Here is a 23,184-nt window from a genome sequence, read left to right as displayed (position 1 = left end):
GCTGCGTTTAGACCAGCCTGGCATTTGTAATTGCTTGCAGTATTCTTTTGAATTCTACTGTTCCACGCAATTGTTCGGTTTGTCAAATGCCTAATGATGCCAGCGTCTATAGATCGTAAAATTTGCAAGATTTGCCATAGCCTATGAGCCCTACGGCAAAAAGTTTCAGTCTTAATGACTGCAGTTTTTGAGAAATTCCATGCTTTTCATTGTTTGATCTGTCAAAGTTGAACTTGAGGGAATCACCTTTTCAGTAATGACTCTAAAAAGACGATTCCTTAAATGCCATGACAGAAAATACAACGGAAAAGCTATTAAAATCGAATCCCTCATGAGCAAATGCCAAACTACAAATGCCAGTTGGTCTAAACGCAGCCTATTATGACATTTTGAACGGCATTTTAAAGTTCATAACGGCATTTTTGTAATTAAATCCTTAATTACTCTTCACATAGTAAATTAGCAAACAATTTGTGAAGGTAGTTTTATGTTAAAAATGTCTCAAGGAACCTGAAAGAAAAAAGTTTTATTTTCAAATCACATAACTGATTTTCTGTCTATGGTCAGACAAGCCACTCGCTCTAATAGCATAAGTAGTTATATTAGTGTACTTAAGGTATTTTGGGCAAAAAGTTGCCTAATAAGCGTCAAAAGTACGGCCCCAAAGGTTTGGTATAAGGTCAAAATTAATCGACGAACAGAAAAACAGAATTCTTTTACTCCCGTGAATGTGTTCCATTTTTTTATTTAGATTAATCTAAGGCAAAAATCAGACTCTTCTCATTCCAAGAACGAAACTATCCCAACCAATACTCAGGAAAGTCTTCCTCAACCAATGAATTTGGAACAATGCTTACAAAAAATAAAATGGCATATTGTGGAAAGAGGGACGTTTGCTACACTAAAATCACCATTTTCGATAAACCTTGAAGACATTCCACCATTGATTCCACCAAAGCAACGAAAACATGAATACAACACCGAGTCCCAAAAACGAAGTATATACTTGAAGGAAAACGACTCTGTAGAAGGTAATTAACTGAAGCCTGTTTCCCATCCAAACTCGTTTTCAGAATGAATCTCTCTTTGTAAAATTCCTCGAGAATAAATTAGTTTATGTTTTATCTGTATAATAATACCCATACGTGTCTGAAGCCTTTCTCTGCAGCGTTTTGATTTTCGCTAGCGATTTTAGATTTCCGTATATCTTTTTTCGGGGATATGTTTTAGATTCGCATCAATAGCTTTCAGAGGCTAAAATATGATGTTTGCGATAATCCTTACCCCCTAATTAGTACCTATGACAGATATAAAATTGAGTTTGGAGTAATCCGTTATTTTTCTAAATTTGCTGTACTTGCTAAAACTTTCCTACATTCTTCCGATGAAGAGTAAGATTGTTTTCGAAATTAGACTCAGACTTCATTCAAAACATTTTCAAAGATTCTCAAAGTCTGTCAAAGTCACACTCAAATGTCTTCACACGATAGCTAGCTACGATGGCTAAGGAATCCTTTTTTTGTTATAAAGCTCCTTTATTTGTGGTGAAAATTAGCACTGCAAGGTCATCTCTTTAACCTAAATCTTTTGAATATATATAGTTTCATCTGCTCCCTGAGATAAAGCAAAGCTAATGATTTAAGTGACAAGTCATCTGTGACGACGGGCTGAAACCGCCGGTTCGTATTGTAAAATCAAAAAAAAACATCAGCTAAAAATGTTGCCTAATATTTCAAAACAATAGGTGATGTAAATGTACTATCAAATCTAATGGAAGAAAAGGGACTGACCATCGACCAAATTGAGAAAATGCCAAACAATGAATTATTAGAGACGGCAAAAGCTTGTTCAATTCCAACACAAAGTAAATCACAGGTAAAAACCTAATAAAATCCTTCTTACACGTTCCTCACAAAGACACTCATGACGAGAGTGATTTATTTTTGAATATTGATAAAAAAACATCCTCCCGCATAAGTTCTTGACCTGCAATTGAAAAATAGTTCGAAAGTAATATTTTAGTCATTGTAAACAACTTTTTTACAAAATTATGTTTCAAGTTTTTCTTTGATGGAAAAAGGTAAAGCTTCTAAAAATTAAGTCTTGGCTCATGGACCTAAACGAAACATCATCTATCGTCTTTCTATGTATAAGACTATCAGTATACGGATCTCAAAAGACATTTTGTGTCTCAAGCTAGTGCATTTCCCACATGTACTATATTATGCTATTGCTATTTTGACTAAAGAACTAATTATACCGCTTCTTCTATTCAGGATATGCTGAGACTGGATATTCTAAAGCTCTATTCCAGTATACTTGTTGGAAAGTCATCGTGTCACAAATTTGTGAAATCACCTGGGCACACTGGAGGTTTTTACCACGTTGTCTGCGCGCATGGAGTAAGCACACGCTTTTTTTTATAAGAACAGTTTTATAAGAACACGAGGCTGAAAATTGACCAAAACTTAAGAACAACTTAAGAGCAATCCGAGGCTCAGCTCTAGCGATTTTTTAAAAACAAACTAAATAAGACCAAGACTGAATCAAGAATATAGAGAAATGAACACCGTTTGATAAAATTTTTACAGTATACCCCTGGTTCCCGGGGGGGGGGGGGGGGGGGAGCTGGGCAAAATGACCGACGGGTATGTGCGGGTCCTAAGGGTACCTTTTCCAAGATGTTTAAAATGCACTGTAAGGGTCGGAAAAACTAAAGATGCACTGTAAGGGTAGAAATTTCAGAAAATTCTTGAAAAATCGAGATATTTTGCCCAAAAATGCTAGAATTTTGACCATTTTTTGCACGAAAAGCATTGAAAATTTGGTTGATTGAAAAATTGCAATTGCATTGGTCAAAATTGACGTAACGGTTGAAAAGATTTGAACTTCCTTCAACTTTTTTTTTGTTCGCGCGAAACTTTTTTATGAAGTAATCTTTTCTTCAGGCAAAAACGGTTAAGAAACAATCTTTCGTGCGCTTCGCACGAAAGTGGACACCGGCCTTAACAATTAGATTTTGACCAACACTAAAGGTGGTTTAAAATCTTTCTCACCCCAGTGAAAATCAAGGACATTTTTACCACTCCACTTTAATTTTCAAAAAATATCTTGTTTCAAATTTTTTAAATACCACCACACTGGGTCCTCAACAACCACTAGTGCACAGAGACAGGGGTGTTTACATACCTCGTGCTAACATACCTTTTCTACCAATTTATAATTTTAGACTACTGTATGCTCAAAATTTATGGTTCTAACCGAATCTGTGAGAGATGCAGCCGATTTGTATTTGTCGCTGAATCACCCACCTGTTTTATTTGTGTGCGATACACCTTGCACCTTCGCACAACATATCTCGAAGCGCTGTCCAGAACTAGCAAAGGAGTATTGGGGAGAAATGAATGGTTGTTTTGAGAAACCAGTTTTTGATAAAGAACCATCTAATGTAAGTCAAATGTGAAGGAAATGATTTATTCGATAAATTCGATTGTTTTGGATTGATATTTGATTAAATTCTATCGATATTCGATCTACTTTTGATTCCTCCGGCACAAGGGGGCCTCTTAGAATGCTAATCGGCTAACAATTTCTTTTGTAAGCTAGTTTCCTCACGTAATACGTCACTTTGCAGCCCTATACAGAAAATTTTGCTTACCTGTTTTGCTTTGGCAAATTATGTACAGGCTTAAAATCTCACGTATTAGAGCATTTTACGTACTAGATATCCTCTTGCTTAACCTCGCTAATGGATGCCTTATTGTGTAATTTTAGAAAGTAGACATTATATTGTCAAATAAAGCAATTAACTGGCGTAACGCGCGCTATTTGGTTTTGATGATTCTTTTTAAGGAGGTGTACTATTTGACGGTATCCAGAATATGTATTTGTTGGAAATAAATCACGGGATGACGGGATTTTTTTGAAAGATTTACGGGATGGCGGGATTTCTTTGAAAAATTTACGAAATGGCGGGATTCCAGATTACTGTACCCCCCCTCCCCCACTTTTAATGCAATGATTTTGCAAGCCCGGCATTTTTTCATAGCAATTCAGAACTCAATTTAAATATCGTCAGCCTGACTTTGATTTTTGATATTGCTACATTGTATTTACTAGGGAATGGATGTTCCTGAGTTGGTTCCTCCGGAATTTAGGAGTGGCGAAGGAAGTAAAGGATTGCCAGGAGAAAATCTTGGGTCCTGGCATCCTTTAACCGGTAAAAGCAGAAGATATGTTTGCGGCGACAGATTCCACAACAAGAAAGATCCCCATGTATCCCCTCTTTGCCGGTACCACGATATCGATCTTTGTGCACAGTCAAAAACCGTTAAGACCAGCTACCAAGAATCACTAAACAACAAAAAAAATACCCTGAGAAACCGATCATCGTGTAATCAAACGATTATGATTCACATATATTACAATTTCCTGATGAACTTTTACGAAAACGAGAAAATTGTAAAGAGACAGATGAAAGAGCTGCGAAAATCATACGGGGGAAAAGACTTGAAGCGGGATAAGTTTATGCGTTTTGTTTGTGCTGATTAAATCAATACCCAAGGGTGTTTTTAAAGGCTTAAGCTAAAGTGGATTAACGAGAGTTATAATAAAACGATGAATAGCCCAAACTATTCATATAATTCACGGATTAAAAGAGATGATTGAACGTAAATTTTTTCCTTCCAGAAAAATATTGTATTTCCCAAAGCAACATAGGAGAAAAGTAATCTTTTGTATCTCGCACGACGAAAAATACAATGGAAAGGCTATTAAAATTAGATGCCTTTATGAGCAATTGCCAAATGGCAGTATAAGTAAACGCACCCACTGTTTGTACTGGATGCGTTTACACATACTGGCATTTTTTAATGAGAAAAAACCGGAAATTTCCTTTGTTCTTCGAAAAGGCTATTGTAGACTAGCAAAGGCTTTAGAAAAAAGTTCCCTGAGTTTAAAAGGCTTATTTTATCCTAAATATTCAATAAATTACGGTTTTAACGATATATTTGACATAAAAAAATAAGTTTGTACTGAAAATGTGTCAATTTTTATGACACCTTGAGGACAGTAAGGTGCGTAAGGTGCGAATATTTATAGGTGTCAAAAATTGTATTTTTTTAAAGGTATATTTTTTCAGGAGCTATTAACATTAGTTTACCCACAAAACAGAAAAAGCCCCCCCCCCCCCTAGTACGAGTAGGGTTAAACGCCACTCTGGAAAGTAAGGCATCGGTTCAGATATGCCCCGGTGGAATAATGAGTAACCCGGTCAAAATTATTTGAAATTCTCTACCCCGATCAAATAGGAAAATTTTATCAATTAGTATGAACTAGGTCAACCCAGTCAAAATCGAAACAAACAATAAACATTTTAATGAATTCAAGGAATAATGCTTGGAATTGATTTTTGATTTGTTCTCGCCCCAGTGAGTTTTTGAGATCTCAAATTCAAACCCGGTGAAATTTTACTTGTTTCATTAGCCTTCCCGGTGGATCTCAAAAGTTTACCGGGTCACTGAGACAGGGGTGTTACGCCGGATATCTCCGTCGCATACTTTGGATTTCATAGGCTTACATAAAGGCTACGCCAAGAAATCTCTGGCGTAGATATTCCCTTCTTTCCAGGCTTGAATGTGAGATATTCAAAAAAGGAATTTTATATAATATATTCTTTCTTTTAAGGTGAAACATGAAAATTGAATTTATAATAGAAAATAACAATACCTTTTACAAGGTTAAGAATCGTGAGCAGGTTCTGCTTTTTGAGGGAGTACTGCGCTTACTTGGGTATTGCAGTGATAATAATGATAAACACATTGGCTGGGTGTGCTCCTGTTCCGCAATAGGGAGTGACAAGAAGCTGCAAACAAAGTAAGCATATCGGAATAAGGTTTTTTGACAAGTGTGTTGTTTTGAAATTAAACATCTTATACTCATGTACAAAACGAGAAGAGTCTTCTCCTTTTGTGTGATTTATTTTTTAAACAGTTTGGAATCGCTTGGTTTTATTTCTTCTATTCGAAGTGATTTCTCAGCACTCAATTGATTGGAATTTAATACCGTAATGTATTTGATTACTGCTCCAAATAATCAGATTCAAAAAATTTAAGTAGAAACTATTTTTCTCATTCATTCAGAACCATCAACCTCGAAAATGACGTATGGGATTCGGGGAAGCTGTTTAAAGTGAGAATTCGAGATGCCATGGCAAATGGGTTAACAATCTCAAACGAGATTACAAAATCTCAACTAACAGCTTACGAGCTGCACCTTAAGAAGGACTATGAAGATCCAAAACGTTTTACTTTGGTTGATGCCGTCGGCTTTATACGCCGTAATGAATGGTACTTAAGTGAAAAGGTATGTTAATTTGGTAAAGTTTGAAGGACTCCTTACCTTTTCAATGTACAAAATTTTTTATCTAAGGAAGGGCGTTTATTCGAGGGGGCGTTTAAAAGAAGGGAGCCTTTATTAAATAATTTCTATCCAAGGCCACTTTGTTATTGAAAATTGGGCAATTTTTGTTTTTTAATTGTTCTTTGAGTACAAAAGTATTCTTTTGGACGTGTAGAAATAGGTCAAAATTACCTTGAATACTAAATTATTACAAGTTTTTCTTCATACTGGCCTTCCTAATGGCTATGTAATTTCGTCACCAAGCGATTTATTCGTCAATTTTTACCGATTAAATTTCTACCCGATAACCTCATAAAAATGACATTTTAGATGCTAAAATGACTATTATAACATTGTCAGTTGTCATCTACTTCGACCGACAACTTATGGCTCTCTAGTGAAACCACATGGTTCACTATCCACTTTTTGACTTAAAATTAAAACCATTTTCTTCTTGCACGCTTTTTTATAAAAACCAGCAAATTTTGACTCAGGCTGGACTGGTCTTAGTTTAACGAATGTTTCAGGCTTAAATGTTCTTATGCAGTTCTTAATACGCTTAGATTCTTTACTTAAGAACTCAAAATAGGTTTAAAATTAGCCTGGGAATCCATGCTATGATTTCTTTTTTGATAAACTGATGGCCAAATGTATAGCATGGTACGGGCTGAGAGTTTGAATTTCTCAGATCCTAATAACGGTTGAAAACATAGCCAATCAAATTTTGTTATTCTTTTACTGGTCACACTTTCTTAGAGAAAGCGCAACTTTCGAAATTTGGTTTTTATTTTAGTAAGTGAGGACAGCGCTAAATTCGAATTTCCCACTGTAAAAAATGTGAGTCCAATATTGGACTCACAGCTCGAACCCGTCTTGTGTACATCAAATTATATAAAAACACACGACGGGTCTCCTGTCTAGTTTAAAATCTGTTGAAGTCAGTACTTTCTTAAAGTTCATTTCATACTAGCTGGCAGTAAATTTTGAAATGCTTAACTTTTGATATACTATGAGCTAGATAGCGTATTGAAAGAATAATTGTGAGTGGGATATTATCAGTAAATAAAATTCCGAAAAATTTGTGAAAATGAAGATGAAAAACGAAAAAGAAAAAAATCAAGTCCTGTTAGAATTGTGATATAAATTCTAAAATATTCATTCAATTAAAAAATAGGACACAAAGTCGTCAGCTAGTTGAGTGTAAAAAAGGCTGTTTTTCGCTGTGTTTTTTTAGTTTCTCAGAGTCAATCAGTGATAAACTTTGTGCAATATATCCCACTCATGGTTATCTTTTCAAAGCACAAAATCGCTTTCTAGCTCAAAGTATATCAAAAGTTATGAGCATTTCAAAATTTATTGCCAGCTAATTTGAAATAGACTTTAGTAACTTCTTTATTTTGAGGCTCAGTTTGTTCTTAATTTCTTCATAGGTTTTGATAAAAATTTCAGCCTAGTGTTCCTATAAAATCGTTCTTATAAAAAAAACCTTTATCCTTTATCATTCTTTTTGCTCTCATTCTCAGACACAAATTAAGGACGGATCATTCGCAAAAGGGCATGTTTGCTCTAATGGTGTGGACCTTTCAACTGGGGAGCTCAAAATTGAACGGCGGCTGATCCAAGAACTTCAATTTTGTATTGAAACAAATAAACGGTATGTAATTAGCATTAAAAAATGTCATTGATTTTTTTTACACAATCAGTTTTGCCAGTATATGTGTAAACGCGACACATATTGCAATCTGCTATAGCTTTTTGACATCAACCCACTTTTGATATAAGTAAGAAAGTAAATGTAAGAAAGCAGAAAAGCATCGCGTAATGTTACGATCTATGACAAAAATCTTTCGAGATTACGGAAACTTTTCTACCAGCTAAAACATCATCAAATAACATCCAAACATAAACTTGAACGTTCGCCGTGGGATCGAGGGTGCCATAGTTCATTTCGAACAAGAAATGGCATATTCCTAAGTGTTCTTCGTTTCATCTGCAAAGACTATTTTATTGACTTTTTCACTTTCAAGAGTCTACATTGATCTGAGACACTTTGGTGCCAACAAAGATTCAGCTCGGTTTGCAATGGCGTTCGCTATTTCTCGTTTGCTTGCAGTGACACTTCAAGAACCCAGAAGTAAGCACAAATCTCAGGATTCATTTGGAGATGGTCAAGTGGAGTTATAGATTTTTTGGCTAGAACATTTTCCCCTAGGAGATTTGCCCACTGTAAAAGTGCAGCCCACCTCCCGTTAAATTTGACCGGTACTGAGATTCTTTACCTCGATAAAAAAGTTACGCTGCGGTCAAACAAGGATACAATTTTAAAATACGGCAATTGTACTCTTCTACTCTTAAATCTTCTTTGTTTTATGGTAAACTATTTTTAGTTTTCAATCATTTTTTTATCATGTTTGAAAACTTGAGCAAATGTCTTCAAAGATTTAGAAAAAAGGAAATTTAAAGATTCAGAAAAAAGAAAAAGAAGTCATTGCTCCTCACTCACTTCGTTCGTTGCGGGGGCAAAAATTTAGGAGATCTTTCCAGTCGATTAACATTGGGAATCTTTTGTCATTTTAGATGAATCAAAGATCTTAATGTGTCAAAGTGATGCCATGAACTGCGGCAAATCACTCACCCAAAAATTTATCCATTTCGGGCAAGGGGCAAAGACAATGTCCCACGATCTTTTGCTTGGTGGTGGTAATAGTGTGACAAGTGGCAGTTCAGTGTAAGAAATGAACTATTTTTCATATTTTCAGAAGAAAAGAAGCTTTCTGAAATTAAAGGCGGGGCTCTAGCTCTCTGTTTTTGTTGTAATCCTCCACGGTGGCTCTTTATAAGTTGAAGGTTTTCCACCCACGACGGCGTTCAAATTTGAACAAGAGATAATATTCAAGATAATATTCATTATGATATACAGACCCGGTACCTATCTTATGCTGATACAGCATATTTAACAGAAGAATGTTCTTGCACCCCACGCGTGCGGAGGAGAGAATTGAATTCTTTTGGCTTTGAGCAATGAAGTAATGGTGAAAAATAGACGCGACTATTTATATTTCGTCAAAAATCGAGGTTTTTATCGATTTTCGGCTAAATAGTCTATGATTTGAAGTTGTTCTTGACTGACGTATACCTATTATTGTGCAAAAAAAACAAAAAAAAACAGAAATGCTAATAAACCAGCCTCAAAAGAAAGCTAATGACTAAGTAATTGGTAATGTGCTTATAAAAAAGGTCAATTTGGCCTATTTTCTCACAAAGAGCACGTCTAGAAACCAAAATATTATGTCTAAACAAAAATATTATTTCAAATTACGACTTTGCGAGCAATCATCCATCCCGTCTAGAATTTGAATAATTTAATTAAGAACATTGACCTATGCTTGTAAACAGTGATTCTGAGCCAACATTTTTCTGCTTCAGCCATCTTTATACCCTGAGTATCAGAGGTTAAGTTTTCAAAGAATATATTAACCTCTGAAGACCAATAATAGAAATTTTATCGCGCATGTGTCAATCTAATCACTGTAGAAAGAATCGAAAGCGTCAATATATGATTTTGACCTGTGCTTTTCACGGTACCATCTTTTATCTATGATGTTACTCTATTTTCATGCAAAACATCAGAAAAAAAACTCATGATCGAATGTTTCACAAAGGCCAAAAAACCCGTATTTTAGCTGCTTTTTGGCTAACGAACGAACGAACGAACAAACGAAAAAACGCGTGTTAATTAAATGGGCTTTAATAGCAGCGATAGGTTGCCGGTTGCATACTACCAGTAATAGTCTTCACTTCTAATTTAGATCTTCTATCAAAGACGTGTGTTCCAGTACACGGATGATTGTGAATATTGACGACCCCGTAATAAACGAGTCACAGCAAGAGCAGTTACTGCAAATTCATGGGGGCTTGTCTCAAAAATCCAGAAAAGGTGGCATCCAAACTGCTAAATGTGCGGGTGTCATCATCTCATGCAATGCTGAGAGTGGAAAAAGGTATTTTATTTTCGATTCTTGGATTTCCAATAAGGGAACGTACCGAATAAAAGAGCATCATTTATGAGAGCGTCAACTGTATGCTGCAATAAACTGTTTTTTACAACAAAAAAAAAACACTCATCCTGAAGATAAATCGGATCAAGTGTCATTAGAATGGTCCTAACTCAATGATGGTGTAAAGTTAATCCACTAAAGATTTATCGTTATTTTAAAGAACGATGAAAGTTTATTTGTGGTTTAAACTTGCACCACCATTGAGTTAGGACCATTTAAACGACACATGATCCAAACTGAGCGGATTATACGATTTCATTTCTATCCCTGTACTAGACTTGACGGTCGCGTAATCGTGGTGCCATACGTTCAAACAAAAGATCACAACAAGGACGAAATTGCCAATTTATCTAAATTCATCAAAGACCATAAGGTAATTAACCGTTTGAATGAGCTAGATGATAGATAGATGTCGTAGTGAAAAAAGAGAAGGTCGAACTTGAAAGCAAAATTAACGAAAATATTTTCAAGCACTTTTTCCTTAGAGTAAATATTCGTCACATACAGTAACAGTACAGCTACTATTCGATACTAACACGCTTGTACTACGTTGGTGGTATGACTTTACTCAATTCAAAAAATGGCCACTATAAACTTAATTGCAGTAAAAGGGTGATGTCTGATAAAGTTTTGTATAGTAGCTATAAATATCGTGTAAAGCCCTAAGGGGGCACACTGAAAACACCAAATGTGCGGCCAAAACATTAGGCCTTTAAAAATCGACCCTTACAGTATAGAAAAAGATGCTAAAGATTATCAATTTTCCGAAAGTTTTTGCCTTTTACAGGGCAGGGCAAAGATGATTGAAATTTTCCATTTTTTTCTCCAAAAGTTTTGTATTTTCCCAAAATTTAGACTCTTACGGGGTACCTATCCCCTCACCCCTTACAGTGCACTAACAGGAGCTTGAAAAACCTGGCAATAAGGGTCGCAACGCTCGTTCACAATGTTTTTTAAAGAATCGAGAAACTGACATAAAAAACGAATGTTAAAAGATAAAGATATTTCATTTTATATTTTTATGTTTTGAAAAATTCTGAAGCCATAAATTATTATCCTCAGAGCTATCTTTCCAACGAGGTTGATTGTATCTTTTTTTATGTAACCAGTATATTATCCGACGCGCGTAAATAGCGACATTTGATTGGCTTCTTTACTGTCCAATATTTTCGATTATTAACTGGTTGAAGTAAAAGCCGGGCAATACAAGAAAATGCGCTATTTTGATTGGTTCTCTAGCGGTCAATATAATACGGTATAAAGACCACTTCAGTGCTTTGGTCATGGTCAAACTGACGATGATTTTGAAAAAGGAAATTTGTTTTATTGAAAAGTTTCGTCCGTTTGAACAAGATTTAAAAAACTGACGTTGCAATGACTTCTCATAAGAAAGTGACGTCAGAATAAATCAAAGAAAATATTGAGTAAAAAAGAAACGAAAAAATCATGGAAAATGAGTGAAAATGCATTTTTTTGGCCAGAAACACACAAAGAATGTTCACTAGTTAATAAACACAATAATATAACTGTTTTCTCGGTCAATACTTAAAATATTGACCTTATCCTGCGCACAGATCTCACAAGGTCGGTCTGTACTTCGGCTGCGGTCAATATTTTACCGTATTCATGATATGCACCATTGCAATGTCTTCCGTTCCACCCAATAGCTGATTGGTTGAAAGTGACGTATTGACTGCTTTTACGTCACTTCAAATCAATGAGCTATTGGTTCCATGACGTAATATCAGAAGACATTGCAGTGGTGCATATCATGAATTGACCTCCAAACCAGTTATTATTGTATTATTGTTATCCGATGTGCGTAAATAGCGACATCTGTTTATATAGCTTCCGTGGAGGCTATATATATTTCCAAAATTGACGTCACCCAACGAATTTGATGACAATTGAGCATCTTCTTTTTGACGTTACGTCACAAAATGAAAATTAACACTTTTGAAGAAAACTACCAAGAAATCCGATTAATTAGCTTATAAATTGGAATTATACTTGAAAAAAAAGTAATATTTTAAAAATAAACGGATAACAAACCATTTATTTGGACGCAGTCTCATCCAATATGAAAAAGCCTCGTCCAATATCTTTTCTCGCACGCCCAATATTTTTGCATATTGGATTCGACTTTGACTAATAACTGTTTAATGTGCGGACTGCTAACTTTTGACCACGTAAATATAGAATTCAGAAGCTGCTGACCTCTTTATATACCTTATCTATCATACCTTATCTATCAAAATCAAACATTCTTTTTATCCAGGGTTTTCTCCTTGCGTGGGTGATCCATTTCAAGAACAGTTGGTCAAAGATTGTTTCGAATGGTGTTCGAGTCATAAGTGAACATTTGGAAAAAAATGTACACCGGCAAACCCGTTGGTGTGATTCCGTTGCGCTCACACTTTTCACCCAGGCATTTGTAAGTATCAATTATATGCTGATTCCCTTGGAAGGATCGAAAATCGGGATAACTATAAAAAAACTATGGAAAGATTTGGCTTAGGAAGTGGTCAGAAAGTATCTAAATGAGCGGGGTATGAGGATTTCAGGTAGGGTTCGATTTTTTTTAGGGTTTCGGGGCTCCAAATCTTTTTCAAGAGGAAAGTGGGAGTCGAATTATTTTGGGCAACTCAAGAGAAAATGTAGGAATTCTATTTTCATAGTTTAATACTTGAAGATTTCAAGATTTTTGTTTGATATTTCCGTATCATATTTTATGGCATATATATATGGTATGGAAAAATACAATGTTTTCTCCCGTCAGACCTACAAACAAAAAAGAGTGGCCGAATTTGTAGAACCGAACGCTTTGTTGCTTCTTTCTTTTCTTTTTGCATTAATGAATGGAATAACCTGGGCATCTTCCCACTATTAAATCTTTTAAACAAGCGATTCTAAACTTTTTTAAACCTAGCGCTAACGCGGTTTACAGTGTTGCTGACAACGATGGTGTGGTTCTCCTTAACCGATTAAGGGTTGGCTTCAGCCATCTTCGGCGGAAGTTAAATTGAGCCATAATTTTGCAGACACAGTCAACCTTCTGCAACTGTCGAGATAATTCCGTGGAAACAACACTTCATTTCCTTATGCATTGCTCTGATTACTCTAATGACAGACTTATGATGTTTGACAGCCTTCATCAACTTGACATATCTTTGCTGCCATTTAATCCTAAAAACATGTGCAGAATACTTCTTTATGGCGACTCAAAATTTAGCTTCGCCCAAAATCATGATATATTAGGCATAACCATAAAATACCTGCGCGTTTTGGGGACCACTATTTTAATATTTAAATCTGTTTTTTCTTTTTTCCATATTATTTTGAGAATTATCTTTACGTATACTATTTTTTATTTTCTAAATATTTTGGCTTTGGTTCCTTCTCCTGGCGGTGTGGTCTTTCGCGGGAGGGTAGGAGCCTTTAGTGTTTGTAGTGTTTGTGATGTTTGTTTGTGTCATCTAATATATATAAAAAAAATTCAGGCGCGTCGAAAATTTAACAGACTCTTCTGCCAAAGTTATCACTTTAAAAAGGAGAATATTGTTATAAAATAAAGGTATTTAATGTGATAATATTTTTTACCTCATTTCATTATAGTATTGCGCATCCCTCGGTATTGAATACGACTTGTTCGAAAGCATCAATAAAATTTGCTCTGAAAACTACTCGCCATCGATTTTTAAAAAGATCGAACTCCGGATTCGGGAAAAAATGAAAGACCAAGTAAATGTGAGTAACTTTTAATTTTTTTTAGGTTCAGGTTTTAAAATACCTCCTAAATACATTTTATTTTCATGGCACAAACTAAAAATAGGCGAGAGCAAAAGTAGCATTTAGTTGAAAATCTCCATCTAGAACAGTCTGCTATTGGTGACTAACGTCCTTGTCAAATCCCCATAAATTGCTTCGTGCACTTGCCAAACAATTCGTGCCGTGACAAAATAATGAAAAGGCTCAGTACTTTTTATTATGTTTTCATTTCTTTTTTTTCTTCAGCACAAAACTTGGCTCAATTTAAAAACTGAAATTGTAATAGAGCGTGATGTGGAAGGTGAAGCTGTTGCTGAAAAGGAACATATTCCATCCATTGCCATTAAGGTTGATACGATGAAGAAGGAGTTCCTAGATGTCTCCACTGAGGTATAAAGATCTGTAATAACATTATCCGAAGAAACATATTTCTCAAAAACAAAAGGAGATTACTTTTTTATAACTAGCCATAATTTTCAATACAGTGCCACTGCAACAGAACGATCACATGAATCATTAAATTTATTTCTTCGAAATGTTACTGCTAGCTATAAAATCTCTTCTGACACCGATTTCAGACTTCAAATACTAACAAATGTGTCCGTTGCATAGAGATATTCACTAAAAAGAGAGTGATTAAATGTTGAGTAAAAGCAAATCCCGTCTTGTTTATCCGTGTCGCATCTTATTCAAAAAGAGCGTATTCAACTGTCATCCTACTAGAACAGTTAAACCAGAGATTTGGGAAAAGTAAGGTTATCTAATTTTCCTTATTCAGAGCGGTCAACCCGGGGGGGGGGGGGGGCACTCGATTTCTAAACGACGGCATGTGCCACCCAAAATTTGGCTTTCGAAATCGGACCCTTACAGTGCAGCTTATAATCGTTTAAAAGGTACCCTTACAGTTTTACTTTTTAAAGTAAAATCGCATTAATTAGGACAGTTTTTGCTAAGTAGATAATGAATTTATTAACTGATTCTTCTTTTGACTCACTCTCGATTATTTTGCTTTTTGCCCAAAAATATACCCTTACAGTGTAATCCTCTAAAAGTAAACCCTTACATTGCATTTTGAGGACCTCAAAATACCTACCCTAAATGGAAAAACATTCCGTAGGTCGGATCATATGAGTGTCTCCCCCGGCAGTTAATAACTACTTGTGCTTCAGAAAAAGGGAATGTCTCAAAAGAAAGGAATTATAAAAAGACAAACAGAGCTTTGAAAATGGGTAATCAGAACAAAACAAACCGGAAAAATGTTTTTAATGATGAAAAAACAATAGAAATACAGTTAAGCTAAGAATGCTACCGGGACACTACTTAAGCGGTGGCAATTACGCCAATGAAAAAAACTCATTAAAAACTAAATCTAGCTATATAAAATCCTCATTTTTGCCAATTTTATGCTAGCATAAAAATGGTAGGCAAAACATAAATCACAGTCAAATAATATTACCAGAAAGCAAAGCCTGGTCAAGAGAGCTCTAGTCTAATTAATATAGAATTATTTCCATAGATATCTCGGGGGTGACTTCTTTTCTATTCAGACACCGATTCAACAATGATAAGTCGAAGTTTGTGCTACTAATTTCATTTAGATCCTCCGGTCGAAACTGGGAGAGCTAGCAGACAAAGCCCTTGGAAGATCGGCAAGGCTAACCAAGCTTCCAGACGAAAAGGATTCTGATAATGAACAAGAAAAAGGAAGCATTCGTGGTATGTTGACATTGCAATTAACGATTGCAATCTTTTTATTCTAGATTGGGTTCGATTGGATTCGGTTGCCTTTAACTGTTCGATTGATACGATTAATTAGGTTGACTTCGATTGGTATTTGTTTGGGAAATACAACATGAATAAGTATGTTTGAATCGAACTTGATCGAACAACCGATCATTTGAAGTCGATCAAGCATATCTCAAAAAGGAAGGCATACACGATATCGGTATAGCGGAAATCGACCTTTCTACTTTGGAATTTCGGAAATTTTACAAAATCTTTTCGGTATAATTCATCGGTATCCTTATTAACCTGCCGTATGTGCGGCTACTGGTACCATATCTTGAGCTTTCTTTGAAATATTAAACTGGGGCGACAAATTTTAAATCAAGCATCAAGCGAGGTTGATCGAGTACCAATTGCAGTTGATCGAACAACAATAGAATCCAATGGAATTTACATTTTTTCGACTTACATTGGTCGAACTAGTCGAATTCAATCAATTGATTAACTCGATTGCTTCGCCAATCAAAACCCGCCTCCCCCGGAATCGACCCCCTCTGGTAATTCGAGCTCTCGGCCAGTTTTGTCAGATTACCGGTCCATAAAGCCAGATTGAAATGACTAAATAAGCAACGGTAGAGCACTTTAATCAGGTAAAGGTATATCTTGGTGAACGCTAGATATCTAACCATAAGCGCGTTTACACATGCTTGACATTTGTAATTGTTCTGCACTATTGTTTATTGTTGGGTTTGTCAAATGCCTAACGATGCCAGCTTGTTGGCATTTGAAATATGTCAATTTGAGCGAAGGAATTCCCTTTTCTGGCATTTCAAATCAAACAAAGAAACCAAGTATTGAAAAACATTTTTGAATTTTTAAAGTATTTGCGCGTTTTCTATTCAGTTTTTTATACTCTATTAAATTTGCAAGTTTTCCCGTAGCTCAAGCAATCGCCAAATGACAGTATGGGGGACAGTATGTGTAAACGCGCCATGTCAATCTAGTACTTTCTGATTTGTTTCTTACCTACAATGATTTTCGAAATGTATTGATTATTTTGGGTGTTTTAACGTTTTTCAGAATTTAAAGTTCGGGCGAGAATCGCGATTTCAGCATGTCCACTTTATTTAATTGGATATTTCGATTTTAGAGGGATTAAGTGGCTTCCAGGCTATATTCTCAGCCTTGTTGGAACTTTTTTGAGCTTTTGGATCCTCACATCCTAAGCTCCTCCTAAGTCTTAAGTCTAGTGTTAAAATTCTACTTCCCGACCCTAATTCAAGGCATTTAAAAATCACTTGCGGTTTTAAGATTTTGAGGGAATTTCCCTTTTTCTCAAATATCTCAACCTTTATTATGACAGAGAGTTTTTTACGATCTGACCCTAACAGAAAGAAAATATATTTTTTCTCTATTTCTTTATTAGTCCACAAAATCCCGTTGAGAGAATTTTCTTCTACATTCAGAGATTGGGCGCTGTTGGGTAAGTTAAATTTTTATAAGATTTGAATCGGAGGATTAAAGAGGGTCATTTTCTTGTCAAGGTTTTGTTGATATTTTTTACATCAATTTCGGCTGTTGACATTGTAACTGTTACATTGTAACGTTAATTTAGTTTTTCTTATTTGGTTACAAATACAATTGTTCGAAAGTTGTTTTTATTAGCCGAAATCACGCAAAACGGCTCTATCCTCTAGGCTTTATATATTCTGTACCAAACTCTTCTTTGCTGACTGAAAAGATAATGCGAAGCTCGGTTCTTTACGGTGTTAGGCGCTATTCTGTTATTCTGACATTTAACGTGTCAATCCAATGGTATCTTTCATTTTTTAAACGCGAGCACTCCTACGCTTTTGTTTTCCCTGATATGTCCCAGAAAACTGGGACAAACACAGAAACAGACCGACACACCAGCAAGTGTTTTCAAAATGAAAAAAAAATCCCCATTGGGCGCGGTAGAACGGGCTTAGCTTTATAATAGCCCTGGATCACTACTCCATGTACATGTAATTGCAATATTGGTAAAAAATTGGCAACTCTGACATTGAGTAGTGCTTTACCATTAGGATGCCTAATTCAAGAGCGCTTCGATCAAAAATTTTGGTAAAAAGTTGATAAACTTTCTCCAGGGTTTACAAAGCTCAGTGCTTATACCACGCTGGTTCAACAATGGCATAATGACAGCCGTTTTCATGCATTGGTAAGCATGAAAAAGTCATCGCAAAAAGGATTTTTAATAGATTACATCCAATTTAAGAAAAATATAAAATCTTATCTGTTAATATTTAGAAAATTACGAGACGCAACCTGCTGATGATCTCGATGAAACCATTACCGTTCCAATCGATTTGGATGAGCTAAAGAATGTGATCGAATTGATCAATAATGAAATTTCCGAAACTGTTCAAGGTAAATATATATCGTTCTCTCGCTAAATGTTAAAAATATTCTTCAACAAAATTCCATCTAAATTTAGATGAAAACTACCTATTTATTGGCCCCCTTTATTTTGCTGTTAGGACATACCTTTTACGTTGGTACCACAGGCTAGGCTTTCTTTGAAATATAACCTGCAGATGCAAACTGTAAAATTTTATTCCCGCTGACTGTCAGGGCTGGCGAATTAAATTTTCGAGTCTTCGGACCGGTGAAATTCGCCGTTTGCGAAAATTTTATACCCAGGACATTCTTATTCCAACTCCCCGGTTATTCCAAATTCCTCGTTTATTAAGTTTATTCGATTATTAGGTTTGTCTCGAATATTATAACCCTTTTTACAGGTACACTTGCTGAAGCTTCGGAAAAGATCAGCGATAATGATGATAGCAGTGACGGAGACAGTGATGGTGACTCAATATTGCAGGATGAAAATACATTTGAGGTATTAATACAATAATGACCGGTTAGTGAGGGCTGTACTGAGAAATATTGCCCGAGGTCAAGTAACGACCGAACTTGAACCAATTTTAATTGATAATTAAAATTTCATTTTAAATTACACAGGGTCTACAAAATGATGTCATTAGAAATTGGCTTATAAAAAGGTCCTGACTATTGCAATGTAACAATGTAATTTTATTTCTGATGCTTTACTGCCTTTTCTGAAAGGTCTAGCTAAAAGATTCTCAGATCTATATATGCTTTAAATCATGCATGCTCTGATTTTTTTTTGATTTTTTTACAGGATTTACCTTTGAGTAAAAGAACTTTGGCAATTCTTCATAAACACCATAAAACGTCACAAGATCTTTTTGTAACGGTAATGTTCAATTCAATGTATTCAATTTTGTTTTTTCTTTCATTTTAATGCCTATTTGATATTTTAAGCAATATAAATTATACCCATCCCCTTAAAGAACATCTTTTAGTTTAACTTGATCAATACCAGCTAAAATTTGCTCAAAATGAATGATACTTTCGGCTACCGGTGATTTTTGAGGAATTCTTAAAAATGCCCATCAACTGTAACCATAAAAGTGAAAAATTAATAACTTACTATTTAATATTTCATTGTTATTTCCAATCAATAGGGTTACAAATTAGGTGCCTGTCATGCTAAGGCAGGAATATATGAGCCTATAATGGTGAACGATTCTAACCAGTCCAGCCCAGTAGCATGCTCAACTCAAAAGAAGAGGAGAATTCTGTCCGAGTCTTCGACCAGTGAATCGGAAGCAAGTACATCTGACGATGTACTCCCTGGTGGGACATTTGGTGTAATGGGTAAACAATGCTTACTTAGCTGAGGGTCTGTGCCAGGACCTTTGACCATCGGAACTTACTTTTCCTTAAATTATAAATATGTTAACATTAAATTGTTATTTTATAAAACTGCAAGAATCTAATGTATGGGTCGTTGCTTAAAGAAATGTGATTATAATCAGTACTATTCTCGTCGTTTGAAACAATCCTCAGAAAAGTGGTCAGCGCTTTAACGAAAAAATCAGTGATAAAGTACTAAACGAAATTTTAATTTTTTTTTTCAGGATCAACGCTCCAAAACACTTCCGACAAAGATGGTAAAATATACTTTGTTATTTTATGCTATTTCATTACTGCATCTTTACATCTTTGTACATTTTTGAAATAAAACTCGATACTCTAGGATTTTAAGTTCTTTTAATGAGGATGACTGGTTGCTCTTGGCAGAGGACACTTGAGTGAGTATTAACCGCTTAGTAGTGGTCTAAATAGCCTACGCACACTTACACAAAGTTTCAATGTTTTTTTACGAAGTCGAAACAGAAGAAAAGGAAAATCAAGGTCAAGATAAAACCAACGAAAACAAAAGGAAAAATACGAGTCTTTCAGAAGAGGGTATGCAAAAAATCAATTTAACTTTTTTTGTTCATTATTCAGAATCAACAGTTGCTGATCTAATAATCTTTCACAACTTACATTATTGCAATATAGGCGCATACAAATCTAGCAACAATCTTTAAAAATCTATTTTCCTCCTTATTTTCGTATAATTTCAGATACTGATGGTTACAAATTCTGCTGCAGAGTGGTAAGGATTTATATTTTGAAAAGCAATTAAAAGACTGCCAAAAGAGATAAATAATACAAACTTATATTCCGAACCAACTTATATCCTTTGAAATCTTTATCTTTATAAGTATTTCGCTACCTCTGTACGTGAGAAATAAAATTAGAAGTGAAAACAAGTCGATGCACCAGAAATGTTTCAAATTTCCCTTCATTAAACATTCTAGAAAAAGGATAAAAGATACAAACTCAGCAATATGGTGGAATGCTCTGGGAAGCAGGTATATACAGTTTTTGGCAGGGACTTTATTTCGTGATTATAAGGACATGTTTTTTTGTTTTTTTTTGACAGTATCAAAATGAGCTGATAAAAAGATCCAGGTTGGATAATACCTAACTGAAGTAGAACCCAGGGTAGCACTCAATCAGAGAAGGACTATATGTGAGGCCAAAAATAAGACATCTAAAAATCTACTCCTTACAGTGCAGTAAAAGTCAATGCAGGAAAGATATCGACCCTTGTGGTGCAGTTTTTCGAATTTTTTGAAATTTTCCGAACTTTTCCCGAAAATACAATATTTTCGCAGAATATAGAGCCACATAAACTTAATTAAGCTCGAATTTGGAAAAAACAATGCCGATGCTAAGCATATCGAAGCTGGAAAAATTGCATATTTTGAAAATGGGAGTAGTGAGACAGACACCCCTGTCTCAGTGCCCCGGTGGCATGATTTCAGTACATGATTTTTTCAGTACATGGTTTCAGTACATGATTTTTTCCTACGTCACTGCAGTAATCAAATTTTTATTGCACTCATTTGTGATCATCCTAAATGGCTTGGGAATTCAAGAACTGTTTTTTATTGTCGCTGTCTTTATTCAATTTATATCTCAATTCACAAATCATGTACTGAAATCATGCCACCGGGGCACTGAGACAGGGGTGTAGACAGGGAAGTAGAAAAGGAATGTTTTGATATTGAATCAATTATCTTTAACACAATGTACCTTGAGTGCCCCGGGCTTTTTTCCACCAAATTAATAATAAATAATTTTCTTATAGTGTCCACGGAATAATTGGTGTCATTATGGATGTGTTGGTATTACTGAAGCACCCAAGCAAGATAAATGGTGAGTCTAAATATAAATTTACACTAATAGTATCCCAGGCTTTATTTACGTTACTTATGGACGCCAGAGAATATCTTATCTAGCGCTATCAGTAAGCATCAAAAGTTGACGATACGCAGGGAACGAGGTTGCTCTGCGACGTTTGTCACGCTATCTTTCAGAATATTAATAACACCCTTCTGTCACAGACCTATTCGAGCCCCCGCCACACTGCAAAATTGGGCCAAAAAATCGTTACTGGTGAAAAAATAACCTAAAATTTCAGCTCCACTAGGAAATTGCCCTATGACTCCAACAAACCATCCCTACTGGAACTTTTGAACTGAAAACAATAGATTTTCAATCCCCATAAGGATTTTGATAGAATTTTTTCGTTCGCCCCCCTGGTTATTTTTATAACCCAACGAAATCTTTTTATCAACATCTGTGAGGCTCAACATTGAGGTTCCCCCAGGGTATTCTTACGACTTTGCCAAATTTTATTCTGATATTATTATTTAGACATTTTTCTTATATATAAAAAGCGTGTGTTGGTCAAGAATTTTTCAAAAAATCTTGAACTCTTAGAAAGGTCTTTTTTCATTTTTGTAACCAAAGTACACTAGTGAGGTTAAGTAAATCGGCAAAATCACGAGGACAAACGAAAATTTAACAGGCTAGTGAGTTTCAACCAATCAAGTTTCGTATTTCCACTAGCATATTACATTTTTCGTCCGTCGTCGTGATTATCCTGGTATGCTTAACCTCAGTAATGCATATTCTTATAGAAAAAGTGCGCAGTCAAATTAGACTTCTCTATTTTATTTCTAGGTTTTGTCCGGCTTGCTCGCAAAGTGATCAAAGAATGTCAGAATGTTAGTGTTTATTATTGAATAGACGTTTCTAGCTAATCAATTATTTCTATTTTTTACAGTTTTTAATAGACAATAAAATGTTCGGCCAGAAGAGTTTTGTCCCTGGTGCTCAATTTATAAAGAAGACTGTGTATTCGATTAGATATGTAAAAAGCTGATGTCGTAACTGAAATCTAAAACTGTTGTTTATATTATCGTTAGGACTTTGGAAGCACTTACTATTATCTATTAATATACTATTATCTTTTAAAAACGAACCTAATTGTAATAAAATTTCGAATCTGTTTAAATATACACGTTTTTTTTTATTAGAACCCAGTTTATAAAAACATTTGGGCTGAAATTTGGAAGAAAAATAAACATATTAAGAACATTGCCAGCCTGAGAGTTGAGGAGATTGGCCAAATTTGCTCAAAATTATCTGAATTCATAAGAAACTTTCGTAATTGCAGTAAATTAGAGCAAATTTATTCCAATTTTTATAACACAAGGTAATTCTGTATGTTCAAGTAAGTGAAATAATTTCAAGAACGGCAATCAGGAACATTTTAGACTCAAATTTGTCAAAGAAATAGGCACATCAAGACTCAGCCCAAATTAAGATGTTCTAATAAAAAAAACAACGTGTAATACATTAATATATTTTTAGGCTTTCATTTACGAAATGATATTACATATTCAGGATAATAGAGAAACTTCTTTCATCATAAGCATTGTGTACTTTATTTGGAATTGCATTGATCTATCTGATACATATTCTC

At 35.1% G+C, this 23,184-nt stretch overlaps 2 protein-coding genes across 2 annotated transcripts; both read left to right on the top strand.

Annotated features, from left to right (window-relative positions):
• The first annotated feature begins 353 nt into the window (after positions 1–353).
• Positions 354–4,701, top strand: LOC136810738 (HMG domain-containing protein 3-like). Its single transcript, XM_067067340.1, has 6 exons — positions 354–359; positions 752–1,031; positions 1,745–1,875; positions 2,277–2,402; positions 3,230–3,448; positions 4,120–4,701. The coding sequence occupies exons 1-6, from the start codon at positions 354–356 to the stop codon at positions 4,549–4,551; spliced, it is 1,194 nt and encodes a 397-aa protein (XP_066923441.1). The 3' UTR covers positions 4,552–4,701.
• Positions 4,702–5,681: 980 nt separating this feature from the next.
• On the top strand, positions 5,682–22,500 carry LOC136810686 (uncharacterized). The gene is made up of 22 exons (XM_067067261.1): positions 5,682–5,874; positions 6,141–6,363; positions 7,923–8,053; positions 8,427–8,533; positions 8,977–9,127; positions 10,209–10,400; positions 10,734–10,830; positions 12,736–12,891; positions 14,073–14,204; positions 14,472–14,615; positions 15,824–15,941; positions 17,377–17,433; positions 18,240–18,359; positions 18,731–18,831; positions 19,135–19,209; positions 19,481–19,673; positions 19,937–19,969; positions 20,187–20,267; positions 20,429–20,460; positions 20,666–20,719; positions 21,502–21,569; positions 22,380–22,500. The coding sequence occupies exons 1-22, from the start codon at positions 5,693–5,695 to the stop codon at positions 22,426–22,428; spliced, it is 2,496 nt and encodes an 831-aa protein (XP_066923362.1). The 5' UTR covers positions 5,682–5,692; the 3' UTR covers positions 22,429–22,500.
• Positions 22,501–23,184: the final 684 nt, after the last annotated feature.

Source organism: Clytia hemisphaerica, unplaced genomic scaffold (genome assembly GCF_902728285.1).
Source record: "Clytia hemisphaerica strain Z4C2 unplaced genomic scaffold, Clytia hemisphaerica genome assembly, whole genome shotgun sequence".
NCBI lineage: Eukaryota > Metazoa > Cnidaria > Hydrozoa > Leptothecata > Clytiidae > Clytia > Clytia hemisphaerica.
This window is presented reverse-complemented; position numbering and strand designations above follow the sequence as displayed.